At 36.6% G+C, this 18827-nt stretch overlaps 2 protein-coding genes and 1 long non-coding RNA gene across 8 annotated transcripts in view; 1 reads left to right on the top strand and 2 right to left on the bottom strand.

Moving 5' to 3' along the window:
• Cacnb2 (calcium voltage-gated channel auxiliary subunit beta 2) overlaps window positions 1–1547 on the top strand; it is a 345689-nt gene extending 344142 nt beyond the window's left edge. For all 5 annotated transcript variants that reach the window (XM_076832432.1, XM_076832434.1, XM_076832431.1 and 2 more), the window contains 2 exons: window positions 119–298; window positions 1053–1547. In XM_076832432.1, the coding sequence (XP_076688547.1) occupies window positions 119–298; window positions 1053–1547 (675 nt within the window). The remainder of the gene's footprint in view (window positions 1–118; window positions 299–1052) is intronic.
• Window positions 1–2866, bottom strand: part of LOC143379684 (uncharacterized) — a 33144-nt gene extending 30278 nt beyond the window's left edge. The window contains exons 1-2 of the long non-coding RNA XR_013088494.1: window positions 2592–2866; window positions 1018–1261 (exon numbers count right to left, since the gene is read on the bottom strand). This is a non-coding gene — a long non-coding RNA (uncharacterized LOC143379684). The remainder of the gene's footprint in view (window positions 1–1017; window positions 1262–2591) is intronic.
• Window positions 2867–6694: 3828 nt separating this feature from the next.
• The window catches only part of Nsun6 (NOP2/Sun RNA methyltransferase 6), a 50506-nt gene continuing 38373 nt past the window's right edge, over window positions 6695–18827 (bottom strand). For both annotated transcript variants that reach the window (XM_076832436.1, XM_076832437.1), the window contains 3 exons: window positions 11484–11632; window positions 8018–8143; window positions 6695–6942 (listed from right to left, as the gene is read on the bottom strand). In XM_076832436.1, the coding sequence (XP_076688551.1) occupies window positions 6709–6942; window positions 8018–8143; window positions 11484–11632 (509 nt within the window). In that variant the 3' untranslated portion in view covers window positions 6695–6708. The remainder of the gene's footprint in view (window positions 6943–8017; window positions 8144–11483; window positions 11633–18827) is intronic.

Here is an 18827-nt window from a genome sequence, read left to right as displayed (position 1 = left end):
AAGAACACATAAGCAAATCAAGTGGTGCAGGTTTATTAGTCTCTTCCTCCCTAGTAGGTGGAGGGTGGTGGGAACTCAGTCCTGGGCTAGTGTGTTATTTAAATATTTACCTCCCCAGGAGTTGTTTGATGTGATCCTGGATGAGAACCAGCTTGAAGATGCTTGTGAGCACCTTGCTGACTATCTGGAGGCCTACTGGAAGGCCACTCATCCTCCCAGCAGCAACCTCCCCAACCCTCTCCTAAGCCGTACCTTAGCCACTTCAACTCTGAGCCCCACCCTAGCCTCTAACTCACAGGTAAGGGGAGTTATCTTGTATGGAGAAAGTGGGATGCCCAAGGTAACACCACTGTGACCCAAACCCAGATACCACTGCCTGCTGTAGTGTACTAATGCTATCCTAACTAAGACAAGAAGTGTGAGTCACTTGGATTCTCAAGTTCACTAAGTTGTATACCTGAAGAGAAGCACTATGAACACAACATATACAGACTTTAAAACTAACTGCATGATCCTAAAAGACCACCTGGACAACCCTGGGCAAGTTCTTTAACTGCTCTTGCCTCAGTGGACTTGGAATGATAACGGCAAGTGAACATATCTTCCCCCACCCTCTGGAGATTAGTACAACCATCCTAGAACTAAGGTAAAGAGTATCTATGCAGGCATGTCCCATTTGAGCATTTCATAATTATTTTTTTTTCTTAATCCACTCATATGTACTCCAACAGAGGCAGTGAAGTGTATACCCACATATAGAAAAACCTCAGACCTGCACCTGCATTGGAACTACAATATATAAAAACTTTCTCTCTCCTTCATTTAGTCATAAAAATAAAAAAAAAGAGGTTAGTATGTATGCTTTTCCACACACAACAAAGTCCAATTTAATATAGTACAAACCTTATCAGAGACACCATCAAAGGAACTAAGTAACTTGACCTAGGTTAAACATTTCAGATATGTAAAAAGAACTACACCTGAATGGCCTTGCATCTTAGTTCTTTACACACTCACCTTGGTTAATGTCTGCATGCTCCCTTCACTGCCAGGGTTCTCAAGGTGATCAGAGGACTGATCGCTCAGCTCCTGCCCGTTCTGCTTCCCAAGCTGAAGAAGAACCTTGTTTGGAACCAGTCAAGAAATCCCAGCATCGTTCTTCCTCCTCTGCCACACACCACAACCATCGCAGTGGTACAAGTCGAGGGCTCTCCAGGCAAGAGACTTTTGACTCTGAAACCCAGGAGAGTCGAGACTCTGCCTATGTGGAGCCAAAGGAAGATTATTCCCATGAACATGTGGACCACTATGCCCCACATCGTGACCATAATCACAGAGATGAGACCCATGGGAGCAGTGACCACAGACATAAGGAGTCTCGGCACCGTTCAAGGGACACAGACCGAGAGCAGGACCACAATGAGTGCAACAAACAACGAAGCCGTCATAAATCCAAGGATCGCTACTGTGACAAGGATGGAGAAGTAATATCCAAAAAGCGGAATGATGCTGGGGAATGGAATAGGGATGTTTACATCCGCCAATGACTTTTGCCCTTTGTCTCCCCCTCCCTCAAGTCCCCTCAAACAAAATCTTTGGGGTCTACATTGCAATCACATGTGATCTGTCTTGTATATTTTGTATTGCTGTTGCTTAAATAGCAATAGCATGAAATAGAGTATTAATATCCATTCTTTTCTTTTGGAAGTGCTATATAAACTGGCCTGGTACAGCAGTTGTTCTCTGGTTGTATACTAGACTCTTCAAAACCTGTTTGGGGTAGCTGCCACATGAACAAAATTTTTGCCATCCAGACGACGTTGGTGTTTTAAGAAATGTAGCTGATGTACATCCAGCAAGCAGCACAGATTAAAAAGTGGAATTTCTTGGTTCTCCAGATTTTTAATACCCAGATACCTGATGGGCATATTCATTCATTCATGGACCACTGTTTCTTGCTTGTACCTCTGGCTGACTAAATTTGGGGACAGATTCAGTCTTGCCTTATACAAAGGGGATCATAAAGTTAGATTCTATTTTCTATGTACTAGTACTGTGTACTGTATAGACAGTTTGTAAATGTTATTTCTGCAAACACCTTATTATATATAATATATATATATATATATATATATATCAGTTTGATCACACTATTTTAGAGTCTTAATGCCAAGTCAGCAGATTTGCTTTATGAATTACAGGGATTAGAAATGCCCACATTCAGGAAATTTGTAATAATGTTGTCTAGACACCTCTCCCCATTCTAAAAGAAAGTCTGTATATAATGTAAATATGTGTGATTGCTTGACTTAAAAAGGTTTGATTTCTGAATGTTCTACCATCCTTGTAAGTTTATAATTTTAATCATAAATTATGGTAAATATAACCAAACTCCAGAGATTGTTCTACTCCATACAGTTCACCCAGATTGTGACAAACACATACTTAGGAGCTAGTCACGGCACTGGAGTATATGAGCCGGAACCCGCTGTGTGCATGTGTCTGTACGTAAGAATGTGCACGAGTGACTGAGATGATTGAGATGATGAAGACTAATGAAGAAACTAAAGTCTGCTATCTAGAATTCTCACCTGGTTTTGTACTTAATCGTGCTGTATGTTGCTTTAATAATCCATTGAGAAGTCAGGGAAGGTGAGGAAGCTTGCTGCCAAAGGTAACTAGGAAAGCATTCATCTGCTGGCTCCTTATTTTTGCTCCTAGAGAGTGAAAATACAGGCAACTTTTACTGTGAGTGTTTCACTGGAAATATACAATCTTTGTGTGTTAGAGTATTTGTTTTAGTAAGAAACGTTTACACAGCTTGTGGAAGTATTTCATAGTAAAATAAATTTTTATAACTTCTCCCACTTCATTTTCTAACCTTGCCTATTAATCTTGTTGTTTATCTCCTAGTTACCTACCTTTCCTCCCACCACCAACTTGAATAGTTTCACTGTCCGTCAGAACCCAGAAGTGCTTCTTATAACCAAAGTTTCTGCTCTTCAGAAGTTATCAGGGCAAAATGGGGTGACTTGAAGTGAATGAAATGTTAATATTTTCATACATCTAATCTGAAGGGGAATCTAGAAGACACTATCTCCATGCCTCAATTATACTGCTGTAGGAGCTTCCAATGTTATTTTGCTAATGCTAAAACATTCTGTCTCTCAAGTGTTAAGACAGTATCAGGTATGCAAATACCTAGCACTTGAAGCTTGTCCCAGGAAATGCCTATCTATATTGTCTAACTTCAGATCTGTACATTAATTTATTTAACAATAATAATTATAGTAATTTATTTTTTGTTTTGCTTTCTTAATTATTCCAAGTTCTTGCCAAATATTCTTGGGCATTATTTCCCCTACACCCAAGAATACTGGAGTTTTAAAACTGTTTCATCATCTAAGTGAAAAATTTCTTTCAGAATTAGTCTTCTGTACTGCTCATAAAAATTTACAGAATATAAAGTCATTAGTTTTGACATAACTTTACATGATTAAAAAAATTCCAATTTAAATTTCTTTTAAAACACACACTAAGATATTAATTACCAATCCATTCCTTTCTTACATGTTAGCTCATCCCAATTAACAACTTTGGAATTCTGAAATTCTTGAAGTATAACTGGCATTTACCTTTCCTGCTGCTATCAATAGTGCTAATAGATTTCATCTTTTTAATTTTGTCCCCGATTCTTAGTTTCTCACTTGACTGTGGAACACATTAGTATAAATTAGAGTATTCCTTAAATAAAAATATTGAAGAATCTGATAGAGCATTTATGTGAAAACTGTATAGTAGGAATATGCATAAATGTGTGTAGCACATCTATAAATGAAGAAATAATCACAAGGACAATAGGATATTTACTGACTTGTGGAATGTAAAATTAGTCTTCACACAGCAGAGGCTTCATTTTAACCTATACATTTATACAACCATGATTTTTGTAGTCAACATAGAAAATGCTGGAAATGTTCTTTACTGGTCTTTGTCATGCCCATTTCAATTTTTTCCTATGCTTTTCTCTACTGCTTATTTAATTTACTGTTACAAAAAGGTGCTGCTAAATGTAGGATGTCTTAGTCATACTGTACTTTGGGACAATGCCACATTTTAACATGGTCTGCTATGCATTCCTGTTAAACAAACATGCACTGTCAGCTACAATGAACTGTTCAACAAACCTGGTTTAAAGTCATTCATATAAAACAAATAAAGAGCTGGCTTCTGCACTGTTTATTAGTAGTAGTATTAATTGCCAATTTTAGGAATGATTTTTAAGAACTTGTTACATATTCAACAACACTTCCCATTGTGGAGCATCTTCCTTAGGAGCACTGCTAACTACTTGATGTTCCTTTATCCCTTATGCTGGATTTAAAAAAAAAAATTAAGGTACGCAAAGGATTTGTTAAGATATGAGCTATAACAGAGTGATCTTCCTCCTGCCTTAATATGTGCAATGATTTGGGGATTACGTTTTAAGAAGAAGATCCATCTTTATGATGTATTTCATTTCTCATCCTTTTTCTTTTGCTCAGTGATGTATTGCTACTAGTCTTAGATGCTCTGCTCTTATTAAAACAGGAGTCGCACTGCTAGAGAAAATAATTTCTGCCAAAATTTATTTTTAACTATTTGTACTTCATTTTGTGATTTAAAGTAAAATATGATAGGATTTAAAGTAATATACTGTTGAATTCAAGTATTTTTAAAAATATATTAAAAGATACATTCTATCCTACATTTCTGATTTTCCTTACATTTTTGTGTTCTTTAAAATTGAACAGTTACATTTTCCAATTTGTAATTATTTGAAGGAAAAACACCCACTGAATATCACCTACGTTAAAGGAAAACTTTCAACAATATTATTTGTTCTTACTGCTTTAAATATGCAAATATCTATTCTATTTTACCGACATTAGTTATATTTTGAGAGTTACTGGTATTGATCCAAAGTTCATACAAGTTTGTTGCCACACTGCTCTTCTACCATGACCATTCCAGCTAAGGCTTTTCAGACAGCATGAAAGGAAATATTTAAAATGTGAGGGAGCATGTGGAGCCCTGTTACAGAAGTATCACAAGAAATAATGTTTTTTAAAATAACATCTACTAGACACAAGGCCAAATGAGGAGTGTGCAGGGGTCACATATTTTAACCCTATAAAGCTTGAAATAAATTGTTTCTCAGTAAACATCTATTAACTATCTACTCTGAAGCAATGACCCAATTTAAATAAAAAAAAAAAAAAGGGTCTCCATTTTCAACATGTTTTCCAAGCATGGGAGTGGGGCTCAGGACATGGCTGGTAAACAAAAGTATTAGGTGCCATGACAGCATAAGATATGGGTACCAGAGATATAAACAAAGAGAACTCAGAAGGGTGTGACCAAAAAAGATTTGTTCAAGGAAGAGACCTTACCTACCTGAGACCTTACCTACTGATCCAAGAGACCTTGCAATCATTATGGATACAATAAGTAGTTATGAGAAATTCCTAAAGGAACTGATGAGGGGAAAAAAAAGAATCAAATATTAGGGAATTGTTTCCAATAGTTCCTTTCTTATACCCAAGGCCCAGTAACATTTTGAATGAGTTGAATGAAAGCTAACAAAACAGTCTGATGTATTTAACACATAAGATAGCCTTTAAACTCTGTTGGGTCTTGAGTATTTTTAGAGTTTATCTAAAAACTGGGTATAGGGATATAACTCCATTGGTACAGTGCTTGCCCTGCATGCACCAGGCCCTGGGTTCAATCCCCAGCACCCCACCCACAAAAACACACACATAAAACACCTAGGTAGAATAAAGCAAGCCTTTTTTTTTAAGAAGTAGATACTCTGGCCACCACAGTAGTATGTTTGGTCATTTTTGCAGTTTGAATGGTGATCTTATTTTTTGCATGAATTCAGGTTTTATAGGAAGTGTTCTTTTTTTGTCTTGATCAGTCAAAAACATAGTTGTCCTGTGAAACTGGTTATGTTCAACAGAACAAGATCCAGCTGTGACAACCTGTTATCAGAAGCTGGTTTTCTCATTCTTACCAAGTACTTTCTAAAAACTTGTACAATGTGGTCCAACAGATGATAAAGGCACCCAGAATGTAGAATGTTCTCATTTATTTTACCCATAAAGAAAATACTCATTTTACTTTTTTGTTTAAAGACTACCATTTAAAAAAGGTCAAACTTCATTTAAAAGACGATTTACCAAATAATAAGCAGAAAAAGTAAGATAAAATACTTCCCTTGGTTCTTGGCACATGGTAAATGTTGTTTGTCTCAGGCCCTGAATTAAGGAAACAACTACTTAGGATCCTGGGAATAGAAAACAACTTTTTAAATAACCACATTAAATATTCCTAATTTTACTCCACTGGTTTGATCCACTTTTTTCATACTAAATATAACTAGTATTCTTTATAAATTAAGATCCTACATGAAAATGTTCCAGACATCCATAGCTCCTTTTATTTATATTCTACTGAATACATAGAGAAAAAATTATTTCATAAACTCAGAATATAATTTCAGCCTCCCCTCCTCCAACACACACACTTTCTCTTTCTCAGATCTCTGGTTAAACTACTGGCAGCTTTCTCTGTTACCATAGCTACCAGGACATCATTCAGTTGGCTTGACAACAATTTAAGGGAAAAAAAAAAAACCCCAACAATAACAAAAGTTTGAAATTTTTATTTCTGAGGATCCTTTTCCAAAGTGCTTTTGCATTTTTGAAATTTTGCAATAAAAAATCCTATACAATCCTTATTTGCCAGCCAAATCATGTCTTCTATTCTGGTATCTCTGAGAGAATCAATGTCAGTGTCCTGTAATGGCACAACGGACGGATCAAATCGCTGCAGCTGTTTCAATTGTTCAAATGATAGGCCAGCTCCCACCATTCCTTCTCCTCCAATTTGTGGTTCCTGTTGGGAGCAAATAAATGTGGACGAATGCCCTGTAATTAGTAAGCAGGGCTGGTACAATGTAAGGTAGAAGATAAATCAAGTTGAACCTACCACATCTTCCAAGAACAGAAAAGTGAGTAAATGCCTTTCACTTTTATGGAATATAAATTTTGTTTTCTGTATATAGTACGTGGGAAAGAGCACCCAACATGTCCTACATGCTTATCAATTACCATGAAATTACAAAAAGCCTACACTTTACAGAACCATAAAACTGCATGCAGCTCTGTCCCATTTACTCAGTTCTGAAACTGAACAGAGGTAGCATTGTGTCCTGCATAAAGTGGCCACTCAATAAATGGAATACTATTATCAATAAAGCAATAGATAAAAATCAGCTTTACTATCTCTAAACCTCTGAGCATTTAAAAATTAAACATTTTTCATACAATAAATTATAAAGAAGCAATAATACTGAACGACTTTTTTTTTTCTCTCTTGGTTGCTCTTTTGATACCCCTCAGTAAAGTCAGTTTGGGCTATGATTTGACATGAGAAAAAATGCTCTCAATGAATTTCATAACAAAAATATAGGACTGGAAAGGGGGGAAAGCTTTTTTGGAAACAAAGTGCCAAGTAAAATAGAACAACACCTATCGGTAGAATAAACATGTAACAAAAATTACACCCAAACTCTGTGCCATTTTAAGACATGACAAAGTAAAAAGCCAGGGAAGAGGGCTGGGGATGTGGCACAAGCAGTAGTGCACTCGCCTGGCATGCGCGGGGCGCTGGGTTTGATCCTCAGCACCACATACAAATAAAATAAAGATATAGCGTCGACCAAAAAAAAAAAAAAAACCCAAAAATAAATATTTCAAAAAAAAAAAAAAAAAAAAGCCAGGGAAGAACTGTCATCAGGACAAGGAAATTCCTTACAGAGTATCTAAAATGGACCTAAATAGAGACATTCTTGTTTATGATAATATTTGAGTCAGAAGTTTTATTTGACATCTTTCCTCATATGACACACTGCACTTCATTTTCTGTGATTCATGAGATTACAGAGAGAATAAAATGAAATTACTCTTACCTGGGGTTGAAGCTGAAGGCAAGGAAACGTTGTGAGAGCCCAGGCAACTTGTTCTTCATTTTCTGCCAATGTTATAGTGCATGTGCTATAAACTAGCACACCCCCTGGCTTCAACAACTGAACTGCCTAAAGAAATCCATGGTCAGACAAGGTATACCACCAAACCACAGAAATAGTTGAAAAGATTATATAGCCTTAAGGTACAATATTTTTCAAGTACTGGGGAGAATTAAAATTATGTTCCCTATGGCATATTATTAAGCATGAAATACTTTTATTCCGAGCTAGATGAATTACTTTGGAGCTCCCATACCCCATATGGACCAACACTCTCACTTTCATGTCTTTAGATACCAATTATAGGTCAAACACTCCCAAATTGCACAAATTGACATTTTTAGACCAAAATTTCTTCCTGCGTTTTGTACTCATATCCTCAGCTGCCTCCTTGGAATTGCTACTATCAAACCTGACATGTCCTGAAATTAACTGTTATCTACCCTCTGAAACCTACCAGAAAGTCTTTCCATCCTTCCAAGATGTTCAGGCCCGAAACCTTAGATTATCCTTTATACCTCTATCATGTTCATCATCCATCAGCAAACCCTACTGTTATACTTTTAAAATATCTAGAATTTGGCCACTTCAATACTTCCCCTGCTGTCATTCTGGCCCAACCTTCTTTATCACTTGCTTGCATCACAGCTATAGTCTCCTAATTCAACTACCTGCTTCCTTCCCTGCTCTCCTACCATCTATTCTCATTATCACAACATCCCTTCTAAACTTGTCACCTTGCAGCCTAAATCTTTCCAATGTCCTTCATTATCACTTAAGAATCAAAGTCAAATTCAAGGAGGCCTTCAAGGCCCTACACAGACAACAATTTTATTTTACAGACAGGGTCTTGCTGAGTGGCTCAGAACCTCTCTTAAGTGCTGAGGTCTCTTGTCTTTCTGATGCCCCCTAGGTACACCTCTCACCCTTGTTCACTCTGCTTCAGAAACTGTGGCCTCCTGCTGTTCCTGGAATATGCAAGGGCGACTCCCACTGCAGGATCTCTGCACCAGGTAGGAAAGCTCTCCTAATTCTCAGATTGCTCACTCCTTTACAATCTTATCTTAGTTTACATGTCACCTCATCAGCAAAGCTCTTCTTGACCACCCCACATAAAATCCCAAATATTACAATCTAGCATCTCTTCCACCTTACTTTCCTTATTACTCTGTGCCAGTTTGCTCCATAATGCCATAGCATTACTGTCTTATAATATATTAAACTTATTTCCGTCTCCAGTTAGAATAGAAACCAAAGAAAATAAGGGCGTGGTTTAGTGAAACTTTTCTACTGTATCATCAACATCTACAATAGCATCTTGCATATAATAGGTACTCAGTAAATATCTGTCAAATAAATCAAGAAATAAGGTTATGCTAAAGTGAATTTGTCTAAAGTTTATCTTTTCAGATTCTATTTTAAAAACTTTTTGCAAAAACCATTTTTAAAAGCACAGAACATAGCCAGGCCTGGTGGCATAGGCTTGTAATCCCAGCAGCTCAGGGAAGCTGAGGCAGGAACATCATGAATTCAAAACCAGCCTCAGCACTTAAGAAAGGTTCTGAGCCACTCAGCAAGACCCTGTCTCTAAAATAAAATACTAAAAAGGTGTGGGGAGCTGATTCAGTGGTTTAAGCGCCTGAGTTCAATCCCCAGTACAAAACAAAAACAAAAACAAAAACACCCAGAACACACAACACACTCACAGGACATATACTATTGTTTTCTTCACTGGAAAATTTAAACTTTATCACTCTGTGCCAGGTATAATGTGAAATACTTTAAACAGATTTTCTCGTTAAAACCTATAACAACCAAATTGTGCTGCGTTATGTAAGCTTTTTCTGTTTTAAAACCAAGGATGTGGTCCCTGAAATAGTTATCTAATCCACAAAGAGTGCTACACTGGTGTGTGAAGAGATTAATATAAATGAACTCAAAGACAACTTGAGACTGAATAATCACTATTTCCATTATTGCTGTGGTCTATGTATTTATAGTTAGAGGGCTGAGAGGAAATAATGAAGTCATCTTTGATCAAATGTTGTCTATACTTTGTAAAAATCCACTAAGCCATTTTTCCAAGAATGACAAATCCTCAGTCTACCTAGGCTTCTTTTGAAACACATTGGAGATCAGTTAAATTTGCACTTCTTATGGTCTTCCTACATTTTACACTGGACACTGTCCTTCCCATTTTTAATTAATGCATTTGCCCCTGTTAGACTTCCTGCTTTTTGTATGCTAAAAATGACCCAGGTTATGAAAAGAAAATTTACATCAGATTCTTCACATCAATAGGTAACTACGTGTGAAATATTAGTAAGTATAGGAACAACTCAGCAAAAATTTTTTTTTTCCAAAGATGGATCAGGATGTTTGGAATTCACTGATGTCTCAGCAAAGAAACTGCCTATGTATTTAAAAGATGAGTCAACATAAAAGAGAGCCCTATATTTAAAATGAGCTCTTTTCAGTCTTTGCCTTATACATAGTAAAATATACATAAAATTGACCCTTTTAACCATTTTTACATATATGAATCAATGGCATTAAGAACATTTGTACAGCCATCACTACTATTCATCTTTATAACTTTTGTCATCATCCCAAACAGAAATTCTATAACCATTAGACCATATCTCCCCATCCTCCCACTGTCTTACTCCCTGATCAACTTTACTTTGTTTTTTTAGATCTACTTATTCTAATGCCCTAATATAAGCAGAATCATGCAAAATCTTTTTCTTTTGTGTCTGGCTTATTTTACATAGCATAATGTCATCAAGGTCCAAACTTACTACAGCATATATCAGAATTTCACTCCTTGTTAAGGCTGAATAATATTCAACATACAGGTATACCAAATTTTTATTTGCTTTTGACTCTTGAGTGGTTTCCATGTTTGGGGTTGGGGGTGGGGAGGGACCAGAGATTGAATTCAGGGGCACTCAACCACTGAGCCACATCCCCAGCCCTATTTTGTACTTTATTTAGAGTTGCTTAGTGCCTCGCTGTTGCTGAGGCTGGCTTTGAACTCATAATCCTCCTGTCTCAGCCTCCCAAGCCACTGGGATTACAGGTGTGCGCCACTGCATCCAGCTTGTTTCCACTGTTTGATTACAGTAAAAACTGCTGCTATAAACATTTTCCTGGGCTGGGGATGTGGCTCAAGCGGTAACGCACTCGCCTGGCATGCGTGGGTCGCTGGGTTCAATCCTCAGCACCACATAAAAATAAAGATGTTGTGTCCACTGAAAACTAAAAAATAAATATTAAAAAATTCTCTCTCTCTCTCCCCCTCCCTCCCTCTTAAAAATATTATTAAAAAAAAAAAACATTTTCCTAATGCTTTCAATGTCTAACTAGTAATGTTCAACTTCCTTCACAGCAAAGGAGCATAACATACCACAGAAAAGAGTTTTCGCTGTAGCGGTTGATACGATGTTACTTCCTTCAAAGTCCAAGTACAAGCCATGTTTGGTCTCTGTCCCATTCCACTACAGGGTGCATCAAGGAGAATTCGGTCAAAAGATTCTGGTAAGAATGGAGGAGTTCCTACAGAGAGGATTGTAAATGTTACTTGTTATCTTCTATATTGGTCTTCAATAGAAAACTCTTTAAGATAGAAGTGATGATCAGGAATTTACAAATTATAATCCAGAAGAAAAAATACTGGAAACAATTTGTCCCTTTAATCAAGTACCTGGTTAGCCTACTACTTCTATTTAATGTAGATATGACTTTGTACAAAGGTTACAAACGTAGTTATTATAGTGTCTAATTATTCTGTTAATATCATATAGATCTAGGTTTAATCAAATGATACCCCATACCCTAACATTAGAAGCCACTATTTATTAAACCTAGGACTTGGAATTAATTCTAATTAATTCTGGAAACTGACAGTTCTTTTGCTAATGCCTAGAGCAGACAGCTCCAGAAGAAAAGAGAGCCTGTTGGGTTGTAGTCAAACATCCTGATTCTAGTTCTGTTGTTCTTTGGCTTCCTTGTGTCTGTGACCATCAGTATGGCTAAGATCTAGGATGAGTCATTACCCTCCTTGGATTCATCAAGGTTCCCTTTGCATTCACTTGAGTAACTTTTCCATTCCAATTTCTGATATATTTACTATTACTGGAGAAAGTCTTTAACAAATATAAAAGCAGACCATTTTATTTACCTACCTGCTACTGATTGCTTTTAGTTACCGCTAGTTGATCCTACAGGACCCACAGTAATATTCTAAATCTCTCTCTCTGCTTTTCTGATTGCAAAGCTCTATTAGACACAAACAATTATCAATTTAACTCATTTCCATCTACTACCACCTCTTGCTTTCTTACCTATTGTCTTAGTAGAAATTCTGTTCAAAAAATTTTTCTTTGGGATTTTTGACACATACTGGTAAAATCCTCTGGAAAGATTATACCACTTACATTTTCATTATCATGAATATATTTGTTTCCCAAAATCCCCAAAGGTGATTTTTACTTGATTGGCCATTTGTGACTTTTTGTGTGTGTGTGGGGGGGGGGGGTACCCTTTGCTTAGTCTTTATCTATTGAGACTATCTTTTTCTCATTGGTTAGAGTAGTTCTTTGTACATTAAGACTATTAATATTTCTTCTATTAAATATTTTATAAATTTTTTCACAATCTGTTACATTAGTCAGCATATATATAAAAGCTGGGTAGTAAATGTGTCTTCATCATTGTGTTGTATTGCTGCTTTCATGTTTTAAAATAATCTCCATTATAAAATCATATAAAATACACCAAGATCTATTTGACGTATTTCTGCTCTGCTCCAGCATATATTAAGAAATTTTAGGGGCTGGGGATGTGGCTCAAGAGGTAGCATGCTTGCCTGGCATGCGTACGGCCTGGGTTCGATCCTCAGCACCACATACAAAGATGTTGTGTCCACTGAAAAACAAAAAATATTTTTAAAAATTCTCTATTAAAAAAATTTTTTAGACAATTATGACTGAATTTTTTTCCATCAAATATGAATAGTTTTCAATATATACATCCAAAGAAATGAACTAACTCTCAGTAGGAAAAATGCAAAAAGATCCACACCAAAACATATTAATGCTAAAGAACTACACTAAGATTAACAGCTGATTCCTCAACAGGGACAACCAAGGTCAAAAGATGCAAAGATGACAAATTCAAAGTGCAGAAAGAAAATATCCTCAGGTAACCAAATACCTTATGTTGTACACAATTATTTTTTAAATAATGGTGTGATAGAGATATTTCCAGGAAAAAAAAAACAAATGTTATTTGTTGGTGGCATCACTATCTGTTAAGAAATACTCATGGAAGTTCTTCACACTAAAAGCAAGTGACATCATAAGTAATATGGATGCAAGGCTGGATGTCAGCAAGATGGTGGAATAAGGCTTTAGTGCACTTATGCCCATACCTTGAAACATCAATTTGAACAATTATTCACCAGAAAATACCTTTACAAAAGAAAAGCAAGGAGGTGAGAGATTATAACACCTGTGTATAGTACAGAAATAAGACTCACTTATAAGAAGGAAGGAAGGACAATTTTACATTACTCACATTGCCTCTCCTTCAACCCCAGGCAGCACAATCTGGAGAGAAATATCCTTTGCTTGGAAGAAGGAGGGAAGTAAGCCAATAGCATTTCGCCTCAGATTTCAATAAATAGGCCCACCCCAGTAACATCTAGAAGGAGCAGACCCCAATAGCACCATCCCCCAGGCCAGCCCATGTGGTCCCATACTTCAAACTTGCTCCAATATATTCCAGTGCTGTATTAGAAACCAGATGCTAGGAATATCCCTGAGGATCCAGGTTCTCAGGCAAACACTCAAGGATCTAGCCACTAGAAGAGGACCTATAAACCTAGACTCCAGGCAGCCTTGGGGGTCACAGTAACCATAGTTCTAGGTACAAACAGTACAAATACCCTAATCCCAGGTGCCAGGTTGGCACCCACAAATGCAAAATCCATACCTGTCACAATAACTACTATATTAGAACCAGGGTCCAGGCCTGTTCTAGAAGATTCTGAATTTAAGCTGGCTCCAATAAACACTGCAGCCAAGCTGGACCCCATGGACTAAGCTTCCAGGAACATTCATAAAGACCCAAGTTCCAGGCCAACCTCTCAGACACAGGATCCAGGTCCAATCCTAAAGACAGAGAGCATGGGCCTGACTCATTACTAGGCCAGACCCTATAATCCAAGCTCCAATCCTATTCCAGGACACCTAGCCCCATAACTATATCAGCAACTAGTTGGTGCCTGAATACTCAAGCTCAAAGTCTATCACAGTGCCAGGAATGTGGCTCAGTGGTTGAGTGCCCCTGAATTCAATCCCCAGTATCACCACCATCACCACCACCGCCACCACCACCAACAACAACAACAAAAACAAACAAACAAACAAAAAACAGAAAATCAAATTCTGGAGCTAAAAAACACAACAAACAAATGGAAAAATGATATAATGTCAAAAGTGGGAACTGATCAAGAAGAAAGAATGTGTGAACTCAAAAAGAAATATTTAAATATATAAAGTCAGGGGGGAAAAGAATGCAAGGAATGAAGAAATCTTACAGAACATTCAGCAAAGCCCCCAAATATCACATTTTCTAATTATAGCAGTTCTAGAAGGAAAAGAGACAAAAATGTTAGAAAGTTTATTAAAAAAAAAAAATACAAAAATTTCCAAATTAGGAGGAAAACATAAAAGTTACAGGAAGGTCAAGGTATACCAATCAAATTCAATCCAAACAAAACAGCACTAAGACATACAAATTATCAAAAATATAAGACAAAGAGATCATCTTGAAAGCAGCAAAAGAAGCATATCCCATAGAAGGAAGTTTCAATAGGCTGGCAACAGACTAACTAGCAGAAACTTTACAAACCTAAAAAAATGAGATAATATATTCTAAATGTTGAAGTTAAAACAAAAACAAAAAACAAAGAATACTCTTCTTAGCAAAACTGTCCTTCAGAAACGAAGATTCAAAACTGTTCCAATCAAAAGCTGAGAGAATTCACCACCAGATCTAGCTTAATGGGAACTCTCTGAGTAGAAAAAATAAATGATGCTAATTAGTAGAGAGAAAAAAATATGAAAGTACAAAATCCATTCATAAATATAATAATCAAATACAGAATACTCATTTATAATGATGGTATATAAATCACATATCTTTAGAAGGTTAAAACGTAATGCTATGAAAAATAGGAGGATTGAAAGTTCAAAGCCAGCCTCAGCAACTTATCAAGGCCCTAAGTAACTTAGAAAGACCCTGTTTCAAAATAATAAGAAGGGCTAGAGATGTGGCTCAGTGTCCCTGGTTTCTAATCCCTAGTACAAAAAAAAATTACAGTAATTGGTAAGGATACACAATATAAAATACATTAATTATGCCAATATAAGTATAAAATGTGGGGAGAATAAAGTAAAAAATCTTAGTTTTTTAAAATGCTAATTTCAGTTATTAATAGCTTAAAATAGCCTGTTATAAATATGAGACATTTAACAAAAAGTTCATGACCAACACAAACAAACAAACAAAACAACAACAAAAAGCTGCAGTACACAAACAAGCAAAAAAAAAAAAAATGGGGAATCAAAACATGCTACTAGAAAAAGGCACCAGGGCTGGAGATATAGCTCAGTTGTAGAGTACTTGCCTCACCTGCACAAGGTCCTGTGTTCAATCCCTAGCACCACCAAAAAAAGAAAAAAAAAAGAAAAAAAGCACCAAATCCAAAGGACATCAAAAGAGGAAGAACAAAGGACACCAAACAAATTCAGAAAAGTACAAAATGACGTCTAAGTCCTTACCAATCAATAATGATTTTGAACACAAATGGATAAAATTTCTCAAAAGACAGAGTGGTTAAATGATCTTAAAAACACCCAACTATACATGCTCCCTATAAGACACTGACTTCATCTTTAAGGAAACCCACTGAAAGTGAAAACATGAAAATAAAGTCATGAATACCAATACCAGAGAATAGAAAGGATCATAAACTATTACTACAAATGACTACACACCCACAAACTGAATAACCTAATAGAAAAATTCCTACACACAAACCCACCAAGATTGAATCATGAAAAGAACATCTGAATATCAGATGGAGTAATGAGATTCAATCAGTAAAAGAAAACTTCATGACCTGATGGCTTCATTGATAAATTCTGTTAATCATTTACAGAAGAACTCACACCAGTACTTCCCAAACTCTTTCAAAATCTTGGAATTCTTCCAAACTCATAAGGCCGGAGATCCAACATGGCGGTGGCTGCGGAGACTTCAAGTCTCTGACCTCTTCAGCTGCGCGGGCACAGGGAGTCGTAAACTGTCTAAATGCTGTTTGCTCAGGATCACTAGGCAATGCTGAGTTGACATGGATCTGGGGTGAACAGTCTGGGCCTCTCAGAACACTCACTGAGCCCGGATCGGATGCATTCAAGCTCTGGTTCGCCTGCTTCTCGAAGCCATACTGCTGTGACTCAGCACTAACGATCCCGCCAAAACAACTGCTTGGCCCTTCTGAACTTCGGAGGTAAAAGCCAACCGAGCCTTCATAGGCAGTGGCCACAGGGTTGAAACGGGGCTTGAGAGAGACAGTCAGGACCCACCCGTTGCATTGGTCACCCAGCAAAGGGAACGAGCTGTCACCATTTGGGGATACCACCATGGCAGAGAACTGACATCACCAAAACGCGGAGAGGAGAAAACTTTATTGAAACCAGCGGTGACAGCATCAAATAAATTTATAAGAATAAACAGTAACTCAGCAGTCAAACAGAACAAGAAGTAACATGACCAGCATGAAAAAGCAAGGAAGAAAAGGAGCACAAACAATGCAGGACAGCCTAAATATTCAGGAGGACCTAGATTCATCAGAAAAATGGCCATATAAAGAACTCAAGGAATACAATAGACAGATGGAATGGAACCTTAAAGAGGATATGACACAGCAAATTCAAACAGTGAAAGAACTCATTGAAAATGAATTACATAAACAGATAAAAGAAGAAGTTAAGCATCTTTATCAGGAGATTATAAAAAAAATCAAACAATAATTCTAGAAATGAAGGAAACTATAAACCAAATTAAAAACTCAAATGAGAGTATCACTAACAGAGTGGAGCAAGTAGAAGCCAGAACGTCAGATAATGAAGACAAAATATATCATCTTGAAAAGAGTCTAGCCAACTCAGAAAGGCTGGTAAAAAATCATGAGAAAAGCATCCAAGAGACATGGGATAACATAAAAAAACCAAACTTACGAGTCATCGGGATAGAGGAAGGTATAGAGATTCAAATCAAGGGAATGAGTAACCTGCTGAATGAAATAATTACAGAAAACTTTCCAGAAATAAAAAAGGAAACGGATATACAAATTGTAGATGCATACAGGACACCGAGCACACAAAATCACAGTAGAACAACGCCAAGACACATTGTTATGAAGATATCCAATATACAGAATAAAGAGAAAATATTAAAAGCTACAAGAGAAAGGAGGCAGATTACATTCAGGGGTAAACCAATAAGTTTAACAACGGATTTTTCATCCAGGACGCTGAAAGCAAGAAGATCCTGGAACAACATATTTCAAACACAGAAAGACAATGGATGCCAACCAAGAATTCTGTATCCAGCAAAATTAAGCTTCAGGTACGACAACGAAATAAAAATCTTTCATGATAAACAAAAGCTAAAAGAATTTGCAGCCAGAAAACCAGCATTGCAAAGCATCTTGAGCAAAACACTACACGAGGAAGAAATGAAAAACCATAACCAAAACCATCAGTGGGAAGTGCCTCGGTAAAGACAGAGGGCAGGGGGAAAGCTAATCATGGAGAAACAAACTAAATTAAAAAAAAAAAAAAAAGATAAATAATCAAACATGGCTGGAAGTACAAAACATATATCAATAGTAACTCTAAATGTTAATAGCTTAAACTCTCCAATAAAGCGACACAGGCTGGTAACATGGATTAAAAAAACAAATCCAACATTATGCTGCCTCCAGGAGACACATCTGATTGGAAAAGACATACACAGGCTGAAGGCGAAAGGTTGGGAAAAAATATACCACGCACACGGTCCTTGTAAGCAAGCAGGGGTGGCCATCCTCATATCGAATAAAATTGACTTCAAGACTAAGTTAATCAAAAGGGATAAGGAAGGACATTATATACTGTTAAAAGGAACCATTCACCAACAAGACATAACAATTATCAATATTTATGCACCAAACAATGGTGCTGCGACTTTCATAAAACAAATTCTCCTCATGTTCAAGAATCAAATAGATCACAACACAATAATTATGGGTGACTTCAACACACCTCTCTCACCATTGGACAGATCCTCCAAACAAAAGTTGAATAAAGAAACTATAGAACTCAATATCACAATCAATAACCTAGACTTAACTGACATATATAGAATATATCATCCATCATCAAGTGGATATACTTTTTTCTCAGCAGCACATTGATCCTTCTCAAAAACAGACCATATATTATGCCATAGGGCAAACCTCAGTAAATATAAAGGGGTAGAGGTAATACCATGTATTTTATCTGATCATAATGGAATGAAACTGGAAATCAATGATAGAAGAAGGAAGGAAAAATCCTACATCACATGGAAAATGAACAATATGTTACTGAATGATCAATGGTTACAGAAGACATAAAAGAGGAAATCAAAAAATTCT

The sequence above is a fragment of the Callospermophilus lateralis genome, chromosome 13, assembly GCF_048772815.1.
Source record: "Callospermophilus lateralis isolate mCalLat2 chromosome 13, mCalLat2.hap1, whole genome shotgun sequence".
Classification (NCBI taxonomy): Eukaryota; Metazoa; Chordata; class Mammalia; order Rodentia; family Sciuridae; genus Callospermophilus; species Callospermophilus lateralis.
The sequence above is the reverse complement of the archived record's forward strand: the minus strand, read 5'-3'. Positions and strand labels throughout refer to the sequence as shown.